This window comes from Clarias gariepinus, chromosome 5 (assembly GCF_024256425.1).
Source record: "Clarias gariepinus isolate MV-2021 ecotype Netherlands chromosome 5, CGAR_prim_01v2, whole genome shotgun sequence".
Classification (NCBI taxonomy): domain Eukaryota; kingdom Metazoa; phylum Chordata; class Actinopteri; order Siluriformes; family Clariidae; genus Clarias; species Clarias gariepinus.
The window spans coordinates 25,757,090-25,779,632 of record NC_071104.1 but is presented as its reverse complement, the minus strand read 5'-3'; the positions used below and the strand labels follow the sequence as shown (position 1 = coordinate 25,779,632).

Sequence of the window (22,543 nt, the reverse complement as noted above, 5' to 3'; positions counted from 1 at the left end):
CAAGATGCTGATCAGCTTATTTTTAGATTTAACCTTTTAACTATTTCTACAAATCTTTTAGCCATCAACAACGGGTACTTATGGTAATATCAAATACATTTTATGGATTTTATTTAAACACAGTTAAATAGTTTAAATATTAGACCCATTCATTATCCGTGTGCAGTGATATGTTGTCTACTTATTGCAGTCACAGACTTTCATAGTTAAGCAAATTTCCATATTATCAATATAATAGCTTTTGATAATGGTGGGTTGTGTTTCACCTTGAACATGATTATTTTTTAATAGTAGCACATCAAAAAGTTTTTTGTTCCTCTTAAGTGTTTCTCTGAAATCATCTGTCATACTGTACAGTATATGGTTAAAATTACAATAAAATCCACTTTGACTGATTTATTTCAACTCAATCATATCTATATCTATATCTATATATATATATATATATATATATGTGTGTGTGTGTGTGTATATATATATATATATATATATTTATTTATGGCTTTATCAGTTTATATCTACAGAGCGGGCTAGAGGCAACAATAGAAAGGAAAAAAACCCACAAAGATGACAAGCGGCAATTCATCTTTATTTCATTGATACTGTATAGCACTTAAATAAATCCCCTTTATAACTGTGTCCTATACTGTATGGTCAAATGTGTGATGGTCTAACTGTGAAAAGTTATTTCAGGTAAAATAAAGTCCACTTTGTTGGGGTTACCCATTTTTTAAGAGAGTTACATGAAGTGTATAGCTGAATTTATGACGTGTAAATGAGGTGCTCGTTCTAAATCAAGCATGTGTGCGTCACATTAAAGTTTTTTAAGATTCTTATGGTATGAAAAAGAGCTTTGTAATAACTGGACGTTTTTTAATAGCAGTTGTAGAAAGCAAAACCACTACTTCTATATATATTTTTATGTTGAGAGGTACAAAACTGTTCATGGTATTTCAAGCCTTAGACTAATACAGCAATTATAGTTACAAGACAGCATAGCAAAACTGTTGATATCAAATGCAATCCAAAGCCATCCACATAGTTCTTAATTGGAACCATCTTCAGTAGTCACATGCATTTTTTAAACAGACCATATGGTGCAATCCTCAGCAGCAGTGAGTGGTCTCCAAGTGATCAGAATTCCAGCCAGAAGTAGGGCATCAGGATGGGTCTGGCATGTCCAGAGGGCAGAACAGGTTTAAATATACATCGATACCAACTTTTGCCAGACCAAGTATAAATACTTCCATTTTTGTACTTGCCAATAGCAAGAACTGATATGACTACTCGGCTTTGTCCTAAGGCACAATGTATACAGAGCCGTGCAAAATGCCTCACGTCTGCAACATATTGAATGCACCTGCTTATTGCTTTACAAGCCTGTAAATCCCAAAACTGCTTTGCATATAAAACGACTCTCATTGGAATAAAATCTTTATCAATAGGCAATTAATAGTTGTTTTTTTTTAAATGCTTTTAAACTTCCCTTTGTGGAATTTTTAGTGTAAGGACATATACAATTATATATTTGATCATTGTTATAAAAAGTAAATGTATTTGCCCTCCCACCCTTATTGGTCTCTTTAGGGTCCTTTAGTACCATGGCAGCTACGCATTAACACCAACAGTGTCACAATGATTTTCCTTAAGTTGCAGCATAAACTGCACAAAAATATTTTAAATTCACATGGACGAAAATTCTAATTAAATGTTTTAAAAAATCTACATTAAAATAAAGAAGTATATCCATCTGCCACCATAGTCAGTAGGGATGGGAATCAGCAGGGATTAGACGATATGATATTATTGTGAAACCTCGGTGCTGAGTCAATCTGTATTGTGATTCTGTTAATATCACAATTCTGTATAAAAAAAAAAAAAACTTAAAAATTTGTTACAATTCTAAGCAAACTGAGCAAATACATTGCTCCTACCACACAAGATGCTGTGATGCCTGATAATGTCGAATAGTTTAGAGCGTGCCACCTGTAAAATTATAAAAGAACAGCAATATTGCATGACCTTGAATGCAAACATACATGAATTTAAAAAAGAAATCACTCGAGTTAAAAAATCGCAATAGAGTCACTACATCACTGATTGCGATACATCACTGAAATGTTTTTCCCGACTATGAATGCATATTTATGCAACACGCTGTTATCTTTTCCAAGCTGAAGTTTATATAACAGTTCCCTGTTTCTGTTTATCAAATATCATAAATAGTTGTGTTTCTCTCTCACTTTGTCACTCTTGTCTCAGAGCACAGCTCTGGAAGTGGCTGAGAAAACAAAAAAATAACACGGACAAACCAAGAGTTGCACTGTTAAGTTAGGTTAGCAAGACAAGACTAGAGAGAGAGATGCACTGCTTTTACTGGCTGACATTAAACTCGGAGAGGAGAGAACACACAGTGACCTGATTGCTGTTCCTGCAGTTCACTCTTACAGTTTTCTTTTTTTGTTGTTGTGCCCAGTACATTTCATCCTCTTATTTGTGTTTCCAACATCATCCGAAGATCATGAGTTTAATTCCCCGGTGGTACTACAGCCATCTGTAGTTGTGAGCTTAAAGAGAAGACTGACCATGCTATCTCAGTGGGAGGGATGACATACTAACTCTCTCACATCAATCATGGCGACACTGGCCGATCATGGGTATCTGAGAGCTCTCGCCGGCTGAATGTGCGGATAGCGCTTTTCTCCATGTGTGTTATGTCTCTCCCTAACAGTGGGTGAGTAGTGGTTGGAAAAGATGCAGTTGTGGATTTACATACACAAAAGGAATCAGGTGTTAGCTTGTGCTGTCCTTGATTGGTTGCTCGATTGGGAGTGTCTTAACAGGTCCAGTGGAAGTTGGACACAACTAAATTAGGAAGAAAATTGATGCATCTCTAGCAATAATTAAAATTATTTTAGGAGTTTGCAGTTATTTGTTAGATCTGTCCGGGGTGTCCGGGGTGTACACTGCCTTGTGCCCTAAGTCTCCTGGAATAGGCTCCAGGCCCCCCACAACCCTGTATACAGGACCAAGACCGCTTTTTCCTGTTTACACGGTTGCAGGGGGCCTGAAGCATATACCAGTCTAAATGATGAGTGAGTAAGTGAGTATGTAGAATTATAGAAGAACAGCAACATTTCACAACCTTAAATGCAAACATATGTACACTTTAATTTTTTTTTTTTTTAAATAACCGTGGCAGGACATTATCTGTCCAAAGTTCATGTGTTGATGCAATTAAACACAATCATATTTTGATAAATTAGCGCAGTAATATTTAATGGAGATTTAACTTGGCATTGAAGTTTAAATGGTTTGTTATTAGAAAGATTTAGTACTTGAATAGTATTCAATGTTGTTAAATGATTTAGTATGCCCACTTTTGAAAATTTTTTCAAGTGGCCTATTTGTGTGAACTACCTACAGTATAACATACAATATATTCAGTGTTTATAAATAAATGGCACACACAATGCACACAATGGCTATACTATAAAAATATACTATAGAAATAGTATAGTCAGCAGAAAATAAAATGTTCGGTTCAGGTTTGTATATGACATATACTCAACATTGTACTTAGAATTTCCTAACTGTGGCAGGGCTGTGACAGGAGAAGATGCTGCACCTCAGCAGATCCCTGTAGTATCTCATGGCGCAAATAGAATAATGTTCGTTTAGTATGAGTGGCTCCACGAGTCTGATTTTAATTCCCGGTGTTATTTGCAACAGTGGTCATGCACTTATTTGTTTTCCGAAGTGTGAGCCCCGGGGCCAGGAAGTACACTATTGAACTGACCCATGTGATTCAGTGGAGTGCCTGGACTCAGCTATTCTCTGGGCTGAGGCCATTCAGAGGTTAGTATGCTGCTAATTAAAGGCCATGGAAAAGCTGTGGTGACGTAGAATGAAACATTTAGGAGGAAGCACAGGCTGGGGATAGAGGCTGAACAGATGGGGAGACAGCAGAAAGCAAAGGGAGTTAAATAGAGGTGACAAAGGAAGCGTGCTGCATGCTGAGGAGAGCTGGCATCACAGCAGCAGGAGTTTTTCTCTACTACTTATTACCTTTCCTGTGTTAAGGGGAGATTTCAGCATCTTGTAGTCTGAAGGCCCTACATGTATTTGTGTAATGCACTGTGTAAAGCTTTTAACTGCTTTGAGAGTCAATAGAGTTGCAGTGGGTTAATCAAAGTCGACTCAGTGAACATGAAACAGAATTTGTTCATATAAAACATCACACCTGTTCAGGGTGTTATTTAAGATATATATATATATATATATATATATATATATATATATAAAATCAAATGTATGGGTTACACAAAGAAATAATTTATGGATTTCCAGAACATGGTCTTATTAATACTATATATATTGCTGCTTTGAAATTTAAAAAATACCATACCATAAGAATCTTAAAAATCTCTATTCTGTTTTTCTGTCACAATCATATTAAATTTAGAACCGAACACCTCATTTTCCCGTTATAAATTCAGCTATACACTTCCTTATGCTATTGAAGCCCAACCTGTTGACTAAATTCTCAATATGTGACCCAAAACCCACACTCACATCGCCAAAACGGGTCATTCTTGCGGATGCAATGGCTCACCAAATTAGTGTAACGAAACTGTTTCTGATTGGCCTATCTTCTGTATTTATATGAAATGGAGCAGAGAGTCTAATTCCCCATAAGGAGGGGTAAGGAAAAAAATGGAAATTAGATATCGCTGTTATACAATAGATGTTTTCCAAAGATGTAGAGGAAATGAGGAGAATAATTAAATCATGTGGGAAAATCAGGTTCCACAATGCTTATGGCTTGATAGGAGCATTTATTCTGTCCACTTATGGGAAGGTTCATGAGCTTTCCTTCCCATTGGCTGGTCTATGGACAAAAACAAAAGCGTTTTGTAGGGAACAATATTAGGCTACACAAGTAATATGAGGAAATTGCTTGCTGCTATTATTTGGAATGATTTTCCATTTAGTCTCAGCTTTAGTGTTCATCCATTCAGAGATCAATACTTTATACCCATGGGCTGTACACAATTGGAAAAAAAGTGTATTAAACTGTACCCTTCCTTGTTGCTGGAGTGACATCTCAAGGGTACATCCTATTCATCTCTTTTCTAGACTGGTGCATATAGTGTACATTTAAAGATTTACCTTCTTACCAAAAATAATTATGATCCATGGACGTACCTTTTTTAAATGTACACTACAGTATAAACATTTCAAGGTGAAAGATGCAAGAGGTGCAAAAGGTGTACCCTTGATGGTATCATCCCAAGGATAGTTTACTATTATTCATTACTCATAATTTGCTTTATCATTTTGAGGGGAGTGACCCTGCACAGAGATTTTGTGAAGTCACTATTGCTATATAATGCTATTTTCAAACTTATTTCCATAACTCTTTTTGATTCAGCTGCTTTGCGACAATGACCATAGTTAAAAGATCCATATTTATAAAATAAAATAATTTATAAATAAAAGTATAAATTTAATTGAATTGGGTAGCCTCCTAGTGAATGTGAAGAAATATATATTTTTAGTTAAATATTTATACAATAGCAAATGATGGTTGTAGAACATTTTTTTTTTAACTTGAAAAGTTTTGTTGAGGTATTAATAAGACCATGTTCTGGAAATCCATAAATTATTTCTTTGTGTAACCCAAGGTGATTAAACCAGAAGAGAGGTCTTTGTACATGCTAAAATGTAACTACTTAAATGAATGACTTAATTTAAATGAAAGAGAACACGGAAACATTGAATCACTGTTCCAGTATATGCCAAACTGAGCATACATTTCTCTTTCATTTAATCCACTGTATTTGTGTTTGCAATAAAAGAATGAAATAGTGTGAAAATAATTGCATACGCTATGATATAGAGTGTTAACACAGATTACGATTTAGATTGTAAATATATGCACCTTCATTTATTTTCTGAGGCCAATCCCAAGGGCTTAGCCTTACCACATGACCCTGCAAATAACTGATTGGCAGGTACGTTGCTTAGCAACAATAGTCTACTACCCATCCTGCCCTAAATCTACAACACCGTTATTGAGGAGCTTTAGCTTGGTTTGGGTTCGAACAGGAATCCCAGCAGTAGTACTCTGCACTGTTATTGCACTGTTATTGCTTCAACCTGGTGTTTTAATGTGTGCAGTAGTCTCCCTTTATTACTAAATAATTGGCTGACTGTGGGTGGCCAAAGACAAAGAATGCCTTCTTATTTTATTTTATTTTTTTCCTTCAATGTACCAGTAGCCAGACATTTAGGTATCGTAATACCTGACACGGAACCATTACTCCTTATAAGCATGGTCTGCAGGCTGCTGTTAACAAGTAATGTAAAACATCAGGTGTCCTTTCTGTTATCTCAGACCAGAAATTTAAATCTGATCCCATATTGATGAAAAAAATTTAAGCTATTTAAAATTGCTGAATCTGTTTTCAAGTAATAAATAAATAAAAGGAATATTTATATTATCTAATAATATGAAGCTAGCCATTGGATAAGCATAGGACTAACATAGGACATATGCAAATTAAATATATTTTAGTATACATTATTGCTCTATAAACCTGTGGCAAACTGTGACAACTGTGTTAACTATAGCTCTAAGTTTTTACCACAAATCCCAATGCAACAGCCTAAATCCTGTGTGTGTGTGTGTGTGTGGCTAATTTGTTAGTGTACCCATTAATCTCTTTAGATTACTTGCTGCGCAGGGTATTGACTTGTAGCTTCCTCTCCTTTCTACATCCCTTCTCATGCAATCTCTGCACCTCTCTTTCTCTCATTCTCTCTCTCTCTCTCTCTCTCTCTCTGTTTCTCTCTCTCTCTCTTCCACTCTTGCCCCCTCCCTCCCGTTTTAACACTGGTAAAAATATCTGCAGACAGCAGGAGCACAGAAGAGGGTCTCTCTCTCTCTCTCTCTCTCTCTCTCTCTTTCTCTCTCTCTCTCTCTCTCTCTCTCTCTCTCTCTCTCTCTCTCTCGCTCGTTCTCTCTCCCTCTCTCGTTCTCTCTCAGACATCCCACCCATGTGATCTCGCAGGCAGGCTGTGCTCAGTCTCCAGCCCTCAGCTGGCTGCACCTAATGAGTCTTTGTGTGGCTGGAACGAATAAGAGAGAGAAGCAGTCAGGGAGAGAGAAGCAGGGAGAGAGAGAGGGAGAGAATCAGGGAGAGGGAAGAGGAGAGTTCTTTACTGGAAAGAACAGTAAAGACTTGGCTGCTGCTGAATGCACAGGTTTCTCTATCTCACATACACACACTCTTCCTTTTCCATCTCTCTCAGTCTCTGTGTCTTTCTCACACGCACACACACACACACACACACACACACACACACACACACACACACGTGTTGCCCAGTACAGGGAGAGTAAAATGGGAGGCCTTCATTCATCACGACTCATCCAGGCTTGAATCGGTCCATTCACTCTGAGTGTGAGTGGAGGGAGTAGCGGGTGGAGCACATCAGTGGTGGACACAGGTCAGTTGGCTCCTTTAAAGCCCGGCATGCAGCCCATTGCTTGCTGCTGAACTCATGTGGCAATGCCAGGTTTCAGCAGGGTTTAGCAGACAGTGACTTAATGCTTAAGCGAATAGGCTTCTCTTGAAACTACATACAGGATCCGATGCTGTCGCTTGTGTTTCACAGCTTGTGATACTGTACATGTACTGTAGTGGCGATTCAGTATTGACAATGCCTATATGTGTGTATATATTTGAATGCATGTGAAATGGTCTTGTTCCTGGGAGTGGCTGCTCTGTGCTGGGTTTTCTTTGCTGCAGAATGCTGTAGTTGCAACATGGACTATGTGTGTTGTGGAAAAGTACAGCAGCCTAGCCGGCAGAGAGGAGAGACAAAGGGAGAAAGAGGGAGTGAGAGATGGAGGGAAAGAGAGAGAGAGAGAGAAGGGAATGAGGTATGGAGAGGAGGAATAACGAGCTAGGAGAGTTACTGCTCTCCTTATCTTTCTCTCTCTCTCTCTCTCTCTCTCTCTCTTTTCCTCTATCTCTCACTGCACACTACAGCAGTCAGCTCTTGTTACCTCTGGGCTACCCATGATGTCATGCCAATTCATTGTATCAAAAAAATTAATAGTTGGTACTCCTGCTTAGGTCTCAGATGTGCCCAGATCCAGTGAAGCAGCTTTGCTTTAACAAGGAGAGATGACCACTTGTACATAAACCAATGTTGATTTTCTTTTGTCTTAGGGGTGTAATATTAGCAGTCATTATTATAAAAGTCTTCGCCATCATCATAAAGAATGTACATAAAAAAAAAAAATAATAATTTGCTTGGCTAGTGTGCATCAGAATAACTGCACTTAGCCTAAGAAAGATCTTATGTAAAGTTACTGATCAGATCCTCTTTTCTTTAATCAATGATTTTATAAATGCCACATGATTAATATATATGTGTGTGATGCAACATGGTGCTTGTATTTATTTTTGGAGCTTGGGGGTGAGTCGTAGATGCCAGAAAGACATAAAAAAAAATCAAAATGTCTCTGATATGAAATCACTATTTGTGCAAGTATATTAGTATCTCCATAGCAACCACTTTTGGTATGAAAGAGCAGTGCGGCATGCGCCGAGGGCTAAGAATGCGAATGGATTTTCAACAAGGGGGAACTAATTATGATGATTACAAGGAAATAGGCCTATGTTGTATCCGAAAAACCTGGACGAGCCATTTGCAGTTATCTGGTTCCTCCTCCGGTAAATCCGACAGGGAGCAGCAGGCCTTGCGACAATTGACACAACTGAATGATTTTTATTACAAGATGTCACACTGTGTTTTTGAATTATATTAATAACATGATGAAGCATTAAAAAGTAGACTATTATCAGCGGGGTCATGAGTGGGTACTGTATCCTCTTCCTGCTGGATCAAGAAGTTAGATTAGGGTAAAACACAGGCCATAAGAAAAGTGTGTGTTTTTTACTGTAGAGAAAATGCCAGACATTCCATAGCAGCACTGTATGCTGTGGTTTGGAGCTTCTCCAGCTTCTCTCCCCCTCTCTCCCTCTCCCTCTCTCAATCTCTGCCTCACTCCATCAGCGCACACACACACAAGAACAATAGGCTTGTGCTGAGAGCCTAGCCGAGCGCCCCCTGCTCTGTCTGGGCTTCTGTAATCAGCCGATAGAGCCGAGAGGTTCTGAGTCTCACCACATGAAACAATACAGCAGCGTGTCCCAGACTGCCTCTCTCTCCCTCCTTCTCCCTTGGCACACCACTAATCTGTGCTTCCTCCTGCAGCTTTTTCATCATAGTGGCTATTTTAGTTTTTGAAAAGCAGGAGAGAGAGAGAGATAGAGAGAGAGTGTAAGAGGTAACTGTTGGGAAGTTCTCAAAGCTCTGCTGCAGGTTTTTGAAATCAACGTAGTATCACATTCATCTGCATGACAAAAAGGGCTTTGACAAAACAATCTGGAGATTCCTGCCTTGATTATTAAACCCGCACTGTGAGCATAATTATAAAGAGATTAATACTAGACACTCCTGTTGATGTATAAGTGAAGATAGTTTAACCTCATGTATTCATCAATGCTCTTTATGAAACACAAAATACTACAGAGGTGATTATAGATAATCTTAATTCTGTAGTTAATAGTATGTACTGTACACCATATACTAATCGACCATAACATTATACAATTACACACCAGTAAGTTGGTGAGAGGTTCATAGGCAAACAACAACCCACTGCACTTAAAGGATGTACTGCTAACGTTACAGTGCCAGATGTGACAGAGGTCTTGTAGAGTCAGAGCTGCCCTGGTGGCACAGGGGGAACACCCATAACCTGGGGTGGTTTTAATGATAATGGTTGGTAATGGCTGATTGGTGTTTATCAAATGTGCTTTTTGAACAACCCATTCTCGGTTTAGATTCCTTAGCTCTTATAATAAGCTTCTCTTTTAAGGGAATGATTTCCACTGGACTTTGAAGCATGGCTGTGGGATTTTCTGCTCATTTATCCTTAAGATTATTATAAAGGTCAAGCAATGATATTTGGCAAAAGGTTTGTGACACAGTCAGTGTTACATTTCATCCCAAAGATGTTCAGTTTTAAGAGTTGAGGTCAGGGTTCTGTGCAGGCCACTCAAGTTCTTGGCAAACCATGTCTTGCATGGTGCACAGGGGCATTGTCATGCCGAAAAAAAATGTTGCCACCTCTTAACTTACCTGAAGGGAAAACCTAATTTTACAGCATACTAAGACATACTATACATTTATGTGCTTCCACTTTAGGGGCTGCAGTTTGGGCTTGGAACATATCGGGTATGTTGGTCGGGTGTTCACTTTAGCCATTTACTGTCATTTTACGTATGACACCTGGGTACATTAGGCTGCTACCTAAGAGCTGCTGCTGTAATCATAATTATATTGATGTTTAGTGATTCTTAATGAAAAGACAATAATTTCTACCCTAAATGATCTAAATTAACACCCAGATTTTTGTAGTGCTGCTTTGACATTGTTTTTTTATTAAAAGCACTACTCACTTATTATCTATACCGCTTATCCTGTTCAGGGTCACACCAAGCCTGGAGCCTATCCCAGTGGACTTGGGGCACTAGGCAGGAGCAATCCATTACAGGGAACAAAAGCACACACTTACTTCCTCGCACACTATGGGCAATTTGGAAACCAGTTAGACTGATCTGTATGTATTTGTACTGTGGGAGGAAATCAGAGCAGAACCTCGCCAAGCATGGGGAGAACATGCAAACTTCATGCACGTAGATCCGAGTTGGAATCAAACCCTGAAGCCATAGTGCTAATCCTTATGCCACCATTATATTTGTACTATACAAATACAATTAATTTAAATTAAATATAATACATGCATTGAAAATTCCTTTTTATTTTAAAGGTTTGTTACAACATATGGGCTAATGTCCAGCCTTTCTTTGATTGATTGACTGTTTGTGCAGGACCAATCAAGGCCAGGCAATATGGCCATAATCATATCGATTACTATAATCTTAATACACATTCATAACATTGAGTCACTCCTAGAAACATGTATCTGACTTCCATTTTCTATATTAAGTAATGTATGTTCTTAGTGATTATCCTGACAGTTTTTTTGTATGTGGTTTTGCTGTTATGATACATCATTTATTAAAATATTTAATTAATATATGATGGTGGTGCCTGAGGTTACTGATTAGAAGGTCGATCGTTCAAGCCCCAGCTCCACCAGGTTGCCGATGTTGAGCCCTTGGGCGAGTCCCTTAAACCTGTCTGCTCCAGGGGCGCTGTATAATGGCTGACCCCAGCCTACCAGCAATCCTGAGATAGGTGAAGAATAAAGAATTTCACTGTGTAGTAATATGATGGACACGTGACAAATAAAGGCTGAACTTAATCTTATCTTAATCTTATCTGAATAGCAGGGGGAAAACACATTCTATAAAGTATACTGTGTTTATTATTGTCAAATGGGGACCTTTTAATGTGCTACAGTATTTACCTACGTTATATTTTTCCAATCGTTTTCACTATGATTATTTGTATTCTCATCATTTGTATGCAATGTTAACACTAATTAAACAGCAGCTTTTGTTGTTGTTTTTTTTCAGATGTAGCTATTCTTTACCACATTTTACTTTACTTTCCCAATATTCTGTTCCTACAGTATATAATGTTTTGTATCCCAAAAGTTAAATCATCCTTCACAGCAGATTTTTTTCATAACTACACAGTCAGAATCGGATGACTAACCCCTTCTTTTCTGTGGCCACTCAGTAAAACATGGACTAAACACATTTCCTGGAACTTCAAGGCATTCAATTAGTAGTTTTCTCCTTCTCCATCTTCCATCTTACTCCATTTGTGGCCTCAAGATGATCAATCGCCTGAGGAAAGAAGGGAGGAGAGGCATAGAGAGAAAGAGCTTGTTGCTAATTAAGTGCTTTGATGATTGTAGAAGACATGAGCAAAGATATTAAAGAACCTTCCTCCTTTTCTGTCTCCCTAACACACATGCAGGTGTGGCTCAGAAGCAGTCATGAGCGGAATACTGAAGAGGAAGTTTGAGGAGGTGGAGGGAGCGTCTCCGTGCTCCTCACTGAGGGAATCGGAAGAGGAGGAGATATCGAGCAGCGAGAGTGGAGACAGCAGCGACAGCGTCAACCCCTCTGCCTCTCACTTCACGCGTGAGTCATCACTGCTTCCTTTGTCGTCATTATCATCATCAATATACATCAATGTCTCCTTTTGTATGCTACTGGGAAATAGCTTACAAAGCTCCGTGTTTGTACATGATTAACAATGATTCAGCATTGACGTTTCCTCCATCATAGAGAAGAGTTTTATAAAAACATTTTTTTGAAAATCATACCCGATGAATCATATTTAATGTCAATTGAAAAGGCATCTAGTCACAAGCTACATGTTTTCTCAATGATTGCTTTTCATTGGTCTGTAACATATGACGCGACGAGAAATATTTCTGCACTTGCACACTTGGCAATTGAAAACGCTCGTAAGGTCCTCCGACAGCTGAATTTAGCACTGCTATTTAATATTGATTTTCATCGGAGTCTGTAGTGGGTCTATAATAAAATATTCATTATCACAATAAACCTAAAACGACTGCACCTCACGGATTTTAGCATCAAGTGGCTACACTCCATGCGTGCATTGTGTTTACTGGTATTTGACTTCATTAAACAACAGAGAGCTACTAAGTACTTAAGAGCATGCTGTCCTAAAAACACAACATATTATAATGGCTGTGGGGGGAAAAAAAAAATCACAGAAAGAAAATCTCTCTTGAGATTTTTTAAGAGGGCCACTTTATCACATTATATCAGTTTATATCACAAAAGGGATTTGTGTTGCAATGAGTAGTTTTAGAGATTTTTCAGCTGCAGCCACTTGCTTCTGCAATAAAACCCGAGCTGTCTCTTATTTAGAGCTACAGCGGGAAAACCCAGGCCAATGAATCTGTGATTTAAAGCTGCTGCAGGCGAAGGTACACCAATGATCCTTACCCCTTACAGAGTTCAGTGAAAGAGTGTGTGGGTTTCTAAGAAAAAGCCACAGCTGAGTAAACCTAACCCCTATTGCTCATCGCATAGCCTAGCGCATGAGTTGCTTACTGAGCCTGTGGGTAGCAGCTCCCTTTCCACGGCTCACACCAGCTGAGTGCTGGTACTCATTAATGATTAATAACACCATAGGTGCCTACCTCAGTGCTAATAGGGGAGCCGCACTTTTTATTCTATGCTGTTTCGGAGTAGGGAGATGAGTTCATTCCCAGAGGTCTCCCCTCAGTGGCCTTACAGACAAAGAGGTGTGTGGGGAGTTCAAAGTGATTTACACTCAGGGCACACAAGTGTAACACTGATTTCAATGTCCTACTACCATAATGTAGCCTACAACAAGCTGACATGCTTTTGTTTTTTCTGCTTTGTCAACTTTTTATTTAACACTGATTATAATAATTGTTTTACTTTTTACTTTATTATGATATAACAGGATTTATATGATGTATTACTGTGTAGTCTGCATAATGCATTGTACAGTACAATCAGACGTTTAAATCTAAAATACTGTTTAAAGTCATGTTGTGAATGCCTTGAAAAATGTGATTATTTATGAATTAATGAGTACATTCACAAATTAAATGATAAGAATTTTAAAATACGCATTATAAAGCATATCTACTGTATTTACTGGAGATTTCAACTTCGTTTACTATTTGAATATCCTAATAAAAATCAGTTCCTAGTTGTTTGTCAGGAATTGTAAACGGACAGGATACAGATGCACACGGTAACATAAACAAACAGAAGTAATAATGGGAACCAGAACACTAACTAGCAACATGAACAACTATGGACTGCGAGCAGGAAATACATGCTAACATTTAAAAACATAACAGCTGCTAGACAAAGATGTGCTGCAAAACTGAACACAGAACTGAACAATACTCGGGTCCAACGAAATCAGGAATAACGTTTTATAAGAATATGCATGTGATCAGGGTCATGATTTAGGGGCCGATGGGAACTGTAGTCCATGGAACGTGCCTGGAAGTAGAGTTTCAGCCGCTCCAGTAAGACCGCCCCTTCGGCCTCTTATTTGCACACAGCTGTCACGTCACTGTTGGTGTTTGGCTATCTTAGAGTGTTTTTACTTTAGGGCCCTGGAATTGTTTCTGGGAACACTTTACTCAAAATTCTGGTTCATTTTGATTAGTGAGAACACGATCATTCCAGACTCAGGAACTGTGCCCAAGTCTGCTTGATGAGCTGATCTTGGGCAGCGTACTTGAGCACGGATTGAATCGTATATGGAAGCCAGTCATTCATGAACATGGAAGCAGATTACTGTTTGGACGCGACGTCATCAGTGCTATCTCACTTCACTGAAAAACCTTCGACATACACAGCCATAGCTGATACAGTAGGAAGGCATGTGGGAGTATTGCTCTCAAGTTTCTTTTTCAGAAATATCAATAATATTAGGCATAGCACAAAGGTTAACATCCTGTTTTCTTCTTCTCTTGTGTTTCATAGCAGTTTACAAAACAAGTAGGTTCATAGTGCCACCTGCTGTATTGGAGAGTGTATATACGCAAGTGTAGCCATGTACAGAGAGCAGAAATAATGTGAACGCTGACCAGCGGAGGAGTGGGCAGCAATTGTTCCTGGGCACTGTAGAAGTCAATCATGCCTAGTGTGAAAACGCCCTTACTCTGCCCTAAGTTGGTCATGGTGGTTTCGGAGCTGACCTCACCCCCTCTGTCCCCTCCTCCCTTGCCCGAAGGACCTTGCTCAGCTCGTTGATCTGCTTCTTGGTGATGGTCTGCTGCAACTAATTTCTGGCCCTAATTTCTGTAAGGAAATTGATATAGAGAGGATGCAGATGAAAAGTTGCATCTTTAATAGACATTGATACACGCAAACACATGTAATAATGGGAACTGTAACACTAAATGAAAAAAGAACCGAACTATAGTCCATAAGCTGGGAATATACAGTGTGATAACACAGACGCAAGACAAAGACGGTGTGAAAACAGAATTAAGTTAGAATTAAGCTACAGTCAGAACAAGAATGCAGAATTCAGAACCAGATTCAGCCACAGTCGAAATCAGGAAAACCCAAAGCATGTGAATATGATGAAGGACATGTGATTTGCAAAGGCCAATGGGAGCTGTAGTCCAGTGCCTCCATGACACTTTCCTGATATTATCATTAAAAAATAAAACCACAGTAGATTCAGTGAACATTTATTGAACACAATAACAAGCTAACTCAAAGTCATGAAGCTTTTTTTTTTTTTTTTAATATTCTAATGTCTCTATATTCTTGGAAAAAAAATTCATTAGCCTCTGTAAATAGTCCCTTAGAGAACCATTTAAGGTTCTATATCAAGGCATTTTATGGAAACAAACTGTCTCTAACGGTATCAAGATTTCATTTGAGACCATATAATAATCTAAGATGCAATGCTTAGAGGTATTATAATTTTTTATATATTTTCTTTTGAGTGTAGCACATGTTGAAGCTTGGTTTTAAATAGAAGTAAAATACCTTTGCTTCCTTCTTGTCAATCAATTCATCTCGCATCCTGGACTCCGCTTCCCACCATCTGGAAAGACATTTAATTTTAAGAACATCACACCTACAGTATGTGCTGTTTAATGTTTCAGCCTGTTGTCAGTCACTGTGAGAAGTAATAGTGATTACACTAATCACATGACTATCTACTGTATAAAGTAATAAAAAGTGAAATTCAGAGGTACAAAGAATCGTTGATGAATCATGATTAATTATTTAACCACATATCTTATTGACTGTCTCATTTATTATATTTATACATCTGTAGGAATATCAATTATTATATAAAGTCTACAGTCTACAATGTAATTCTGCTTCACACATATTGTGAAGTTTCCCCTTCTCTTTGCTGTGAGAATATGTTCTGTTTTTAATGAAATACATTGCGCTCAAGCTTGTGGGCAGTGGTGCTGCATAAACAGATGGTTTCTATTTGTCCTGTGTGTGTCAGACATGAGAGGGACTTAAGGACTAGCTGTGGGGAACTCCCTGGACATTAAAACCAGTATGAGAGACTTTTATGCTGTATATATTTACTCTGATGGCAGTTTCTCTGCCTTTTTGTTCAAACCCAGTGGGAAGCCCAGGCCTGCACATTGATAAAGGACCCAGTGGAGGTCACCATAGGGCTGCACCACAACTAGCTGATTCTAGATGCTATAACAGGAAGCGCTGTCTTCACAAAGCTGCATTTGAATTGTTAAAAGCCTATGTGAGTCTCCTGCTCTGTTCCAAAAGGTTAATATACAGATCTGGCCTTTAAAAACGCGACTGGCCGTGGCTGTGCGCGGCAAGCTGTGAAAATGCCCCTCATTTCCTGTAGGGGGCAGTGTCTACTGAAGCCGAAAATGTGTTGTGTCTCCTAGGCGCCCATTGACAGCAAGCGACAGAGCTCATATCCGTGTCAAGCTCAAACTAATATGTATTTATTCTTCATTTTCTTCTCTCCTTCAATGATGATACTTCTTTGACTGCGCTTTCTCCATTCAGTATTATTATTATTATTAGTGTTTCTTCAATTCTAAAGACCACTGTTCAAGTAAGACTTTTCCTCTTTTAACTTCTCCTGTTTGAGATTACCACAGTGTCTCATTGGATCTGCACATTTGATTTGTCACTAAGTCGTTTTAGAGGATAATGATTAGTGCGCTGCATGGCGACATTGACGTTGCAGGATATGAATAAATTTCCCTTTCAGTAGATCTGCTACTAGATTCATTTGTGGACAAGTGGGAAAAAAGTTTGGGTGCATCCCATCCTTTAAGCATGAAGAAAACACAAAGAATTTTAACAGCTGATCCTGGGAGACTGAAAGAGTGAAGCTGGTTGGTTAATTCCTGTTCCATGTACTTCTAAGAATTATTTATTTTTTTAATCTTACAGCGACTTATAGGCGACACACATGGAAAAAACATCCTTTATTGTGAGCGTGATTGTCGCGTGTCTCCCTTTAAAATTGCACAATTGAACACGCAACTGACATGACATGTGAACAACCCTTCAGGCAATCAAAATACATAGCAGCCTAGTCTGCGAAATGGCACAGTCTGCCTTCAATTAGCTGCCTAAACCTTGGCACAAAAAAGATGTGGTTGCTAGACGGAGACACTGACCTTTTCTTTTATGTTTTAAAGTAGTAAATAATCATTTTATTACACACTATTATTGCATTCCTAATACGAGTGTGGGCTAAATCCAGATTGACTTGTTCTGGTCTGGATCAGAACTGGGGTCTGGAGTGAGAATAATGTAATATAATACATAATTAGTCTCAGGGAAACATGTTAAATACAATAAAGTCCAAAACAATCACTCAAAGTGATTTTAACTACAGTTCTAACATCTTAGTGTTAAAAAAAGAAGAAAAAAAAAATATATATATATATATTATAATACCAGTAAATAAATTTCAGAATACTGTATGCCATTCTTTAAAAAACAGCTTTTTTGTTAATGAACTAATCTTTCCCATCCAGCATCCTCCATCCTGAAGCGTGAGAAGCGGATGAGAACTCAAAGGGTGCATTTCGAGAAGGTGACGGTGTATTATTTCAGCCGGCGGCAAGGCTTTACCAGCGTGCCCAGTCAGGGAGGCAGCACCTTGGGCATGTCGAGCCGACACAGCTCGGTACGGCAGTACACACTCGGCGAGTTTGCGAATGAACAGGAGCGCATTCACAGGGATATGCTGAGGGACCACCTGAAAGAGGAAAAACTCAACTCCATTAAACTCAGGGTAGGAAACAGATTACATAAGTAAAAGTTCTCTGGTGGGTGACTTTTATAGGAGTCAGTGATCTACAACAGGTGTAAGCAAGAAACCTAACTCTTAACTATGAACTGCTTTTATGTTTTTAGCTGACTAAAAACGGTTCCGTCGAGTCAGAAGAGGCGAATGCTCTCACAGTTGATGATATCTCAGAGGATGACCTGGACCTGGACAACACAGAGGTAGATGAGTACTTCTTTCTCCAGCCACTGACCACCAAGAAGCGCCGCGCTCTGCTTCGGTCATCTGGTGTCAAGAAGATTGACGTGGAAGAGAAGCATGAGCTAAGGGCAATCAGAGTGTCACGTGAAGACTGCGGCTGTGATTGCAGACTCTTTTGTGACCCAGAGACTTGCACCTGCAGCCTGGCAGGTATCAAGTGCCAGGTAAACATATCTGAATGTGATAAATCTGTACTGTATATGGTAAACCTAATCTATTCATTCATTTAATTCGATTTATATACTTTTAACAATGGCCGTTGAATTTTGGAAATAAGAAAAAAATTTCTATATAAAAATCTACAATACGGGGTTACAGGGCGGCTTAGTGGCTTAGTGGCTTAGTACTTAGTGCTGTCAAAGCTCCAGGTTTGGGGGTTAAAATCTCGACTCTGGGCTGTGTGTGTCTGGAGTTTGCATGTTCTACCACTGCTTGGTGGGTTTTCTTCGGGTATTCTGGTTTCCCCACAGTCCATAAATATGCATTATATGCCGATTGGCATTTCCAAATTGCTCTAGTGTCTCATTGGGTGAGTATGTGTGTGAGTGTGTGTTTTACATCTGTAGGTTGCCAAAGGTTAGGGTTTTTAGCACCATAACTTCCCCTACAGCAGTGACTGTTGTTGTAAAGTCATGAGTTATTGCAACCTCCCACGGGGTTCTTAGTAAAATAAAAAACACACTATAAAAAGTTCCCAGGAGAACAGCAAGTGTGCTGTGTGCAAATGTTTTAAACGATTATAGTTTCTAGCTAATAGAGGTCTCAGAAATGATAGGGAGTTAACAGAATCTCTGTGGTATTTTGAAGAACGTTTCTCAAAAAATAAAAAATAAACCTCTTCAAATCATTTTTAGGGTTCTTTTAGCTGCCCAATGAATAGTTGGATACACTCACTTTTTTTTAAGTTATTATTATTATTATTAGTGTTGTTCCGGCTACTTGACAGACAAAAGACAAGTCAAACAAAGCATTCAATGGCAGACAACAAGTCTAACAAGTTGCAACAGATTAAGATCAAGATAATCTTTATTTGAGATATACTGTAGCCTTATCAAATTAAGGCATCAAGCGTGAAATAGATGACACGGATTGAGCTAATAAATTGAAGACATCTCATGCTTTTACTTTGGCTAATATGATGAGGGTTCATGTTAAGTTATATTTAATCTTAAGGGCCTGCTTATGTTGTTTTCATGCAGGTGGACCGTATGTCATTCCCATGTGGCTGCACTAAAGAGGGCTGCAGTAATGCAGCTGGCCGGATTGAGTTTAACCCCATTCGTGTGCGCACGCATTTCCTGCACACCATCATGAAACTGGAGCTGGAGAAGAGCAGGGAGCAGCAGCAGAGCTCAGTCACTGGTCCTGCTTCTGTCCCTGCCCCTAATGGCAATGGTTATCACAGTGACACCAATGGCCACTGCAGCCCACTGACATCAGGGCAACATGCCTTAGAATATTCTGTTCCCGATCCCGTCCAGCAGACCGCCATCATGCACCTGCAAGCTGTTGATGATATGGATGAGGCCTTGGAGGAGGAAGAGGATGAAGAGGAGGAGGAGGAGGAGGAAGAAGATGATGAGGATGAAAATGAAGACGATGAAGATGAGAGCAGCAGTTTGTGTAGCCTGTCAGACTCGAGTACACAGAGCCTGGCGAACAGTGACTCAGAGGAGGAAGAGGATGATGATGATGTTGACGATGACGAAGATAAAGGAGAGGAGTTTGAGGATGGCCTAACCATTGCTCCTTTGTCACATAGTGAGGTGGTTTCTCCATCCTCTGTGATGTGCTACTCGGAGAACACAGTCACACAGGAGAATCAAACCAATGGCAACGGTTATTTTATTAACTCCACAGCTGAATACTATCAGATGGAGAATGCCAGCTCAGCATCACTTTTAGCAGCTGCTAACCAGGTTAGTGAGAGCTATGGAGGAGATTCAACCTCATATCAAGAAAGGGTGAACAACACTAATGGTGTGATGGCACCAGGAGCCTTTAACATGACCACTGAGCATTACACTGACTATTCACAGCCATCTGAGGAACAATACACCAATCATCATTTCACTCTTGCTAATGGATCGTCGGCCACGATTGGCTGCTGTGAACCCGAACCTGACAAAAGCATGCAATCAAAAGGGACCTTCCACAGCCAATCAGGAGAGCTGAGTCAGATGGAGTACCAAAACTATCTGAACAATAACACTGACGAGGGATACACGACTAACGGGAACTGTTTTGTGGTAGAGCAGCCAAAGGAGGTATCTCACGGCCTTTCTGAGGTTACCTCTTTAGCAGACACCACCAAAGGACCACCAATACTGGAGCCTTTTCCTGAGCCCACCCCTGTTTAGATACACACATTACATCTATGAGGAGGAGATACAAATGGTAAGCTATCAAGTGTTTGATTCGAATACCACACAGACTCTAATAATGGGTTTTGTTTCCACACTTGACATAGTTTAGTCTGAAGACATGTACGATATTCATCATCATGTATTTTTCAATGAGCCAGAAAAAAAAATCCATAATTCTAAGTGCAAAATGAGATCATATAAACTGTAAGCTTTAGGCCTGTGCAATGTTATCTGGTATTTCAAAAGTCAAAGTTCTAGTTTTGAGCAGATATTGTGGATAGAACTTTTCTATGTCTATGTGTCAGTGGTGCAAAAAAATCGTTGCCGTTCATTAATATATTAAAGAAAATGTGTATACTTAATCATTTTGATAAAAGCGCATGTTTTTGTAGCTTTTGTTGGCAATCTATGGTTTTTGTATTGATTGCATCGATGTACTGTAAAAAAACAAAACAAAAAAAAACGGTTAAGTTCTTGTTGTTACATATGTATATCATGCTTTTAAAGCATTTGTAAAAGCATGAAGCCTGATCTTAAAATGTTTGCTGTTTTTGCAATACCAAATTAGATGATTTAAGTTGTGAATATAATACACTTCATGAAGACAATGCACTTTTCCAGAGGCCATGGCATGGCAAATAGACTTCAGCAGAGCACGGATAAGGTGAACTATCTCTTACTGGACCATTATTTAATCCTCATTACACCATTCAGGTGGTAAGAGAATGAAAGATTTCTTGATTTTTAGCATTTCCAACTAATATCTTTGGGATTAAACAGGGACATCTGATCAAATGCACTTTGAACAGCATAAAATTAATTTGTTTCGAGGCATTGCATTTCTTTTAAAAACAAAGTTTTGTGTTCAAATCAGTAAAGAAAATGTTTATAGGAGAAAAGAAAGAAAGCATATTTTGAAATTTAAACTGTAGAAAGTTTATTAACTTAAACTTCTAATAATATGGAGAACCTAGTGAAATCTAGGGATAAAAAAGGTCTGAACTTGTAATAAGGCTTGTATTTCTTCATATGGGTATTTCGCAATTTATTGTTACTTAATAGTGTAAAAAAGAAATGTATATCGGAGAATTTGATAAAGGAGCATTCCAAATTTACAGTAATGAATTGACCCTTTTGAGAATCAAATTATGTTTTGAATTCTAAAATGTACAAACTATACATTTATAATATATGAACAAATTATTTTTAAAGACTGATTAGTCGGTCGAGTGCAATAGTGTAACAGGATACTGTAACAACTATGGTCATTTCTGGAGGTCTGCACTTCATTGCCAGTTATGACTTTTAACTAATTTATTGACTGATCTTGAAATTAAATTGTATTTCACGCACAATTACAACAGTGTTACATATTCCTCAATAGTGTTTCGATGAAATGTAAGCTATTTTTAAACAGATAGTTGTTTTTCAAGAAGCAGAGACGAGGACAATCATATTCCTGCAGTGATCTTGCCAATGTATAGAAGAACTACAGAGTTCACTCCAGCCAGCATTTTAGAGCAGGGGTATATGCCATAAATTAATTTCGCGAACAAAATTCTAGACTAAACATTGAATAAATAATTAAGTGTATCTTAAAGATAAAAAAGAAGAATAGTTTGAAAGGTAAAGTGGAACATTGCCTTTGGTGTGACTTAACACAATGTTAATGCCTTTCTTTGTTTTTTTTTTATTTTTTATATTTCCTTTTTAAAATAATATTGGAATATCTTGTCACAAGACAAACTATGTCCTTACACTTTGAGTTTGCCTTTGACATTTATGTCCTATTGTTTCCATAAGTTGTATGTAAGGTTTTTTTATTTATTATTATTTTTTTGTTATAATTTTATCTCTCGACTTAATGGACAGTGCTCGTATTGACCTCATTCTCTGTTGGAGTCCATCATATGAAGTGATGTCTTGGCCGTGCTGTAGCAGAAAGCAGCACATACAGCATTGGTACAACACTCTGTTTGCAGTATTTATTCTGAATGATCTATTGAAATGTGTATTTATTGTGATTTCCTGAAACGGTATGTGCTGAATAAAACATTTCTTTGCTA

The 22,543-nt window shown here is 38.5% G+C and overlaps 1 protein-coding gene across 2 annotated transcripts in view; it reads left to right on the top strand.

Annotated features, from left to right (window-relative positions):
• csrnp3 (cysteine-serine-rich nuclear protein 3) overlaps positions 1 to 22,543 on the top strand; it is a 33,468-nt gene extending 10,925 nt beyond the window's left edge. The window contains exons 1-5 of one of the 2 annotated variants that reach the window (XM_053495917.1): positions 7,190 to 7,515; positions 12,037 to 12,203; positions 17,597 to 17,856; positions 17,979 to 18,275; positions 19,311 to 22,543. In XM_053495917.1, coding sequence (XP_053351892.1) covers positions 12,056 to 12,203; positions 17,597 to 17,856; positions 17,979 to 18,275; positions 19,311 to 20,471 — 1,866 coding nt within the window. In that variant the 5' untranslated portion in view covers positions 7,190 to 7,515; positions 12,037 to 12,055 and the 3' untranslated portion in view covers positions 20,472 to 22,543. Of the gene's footprint in view, positions 1 to 7,189; positions 7,516 to 12,036; positions 12,204 to 17,596; positions 17,857 to 17,978; positions 18,276 to 19,310 lie in introns of those variants that run through there. The other variant, XM_053495916.1, reaches the window with a different exon arrangement.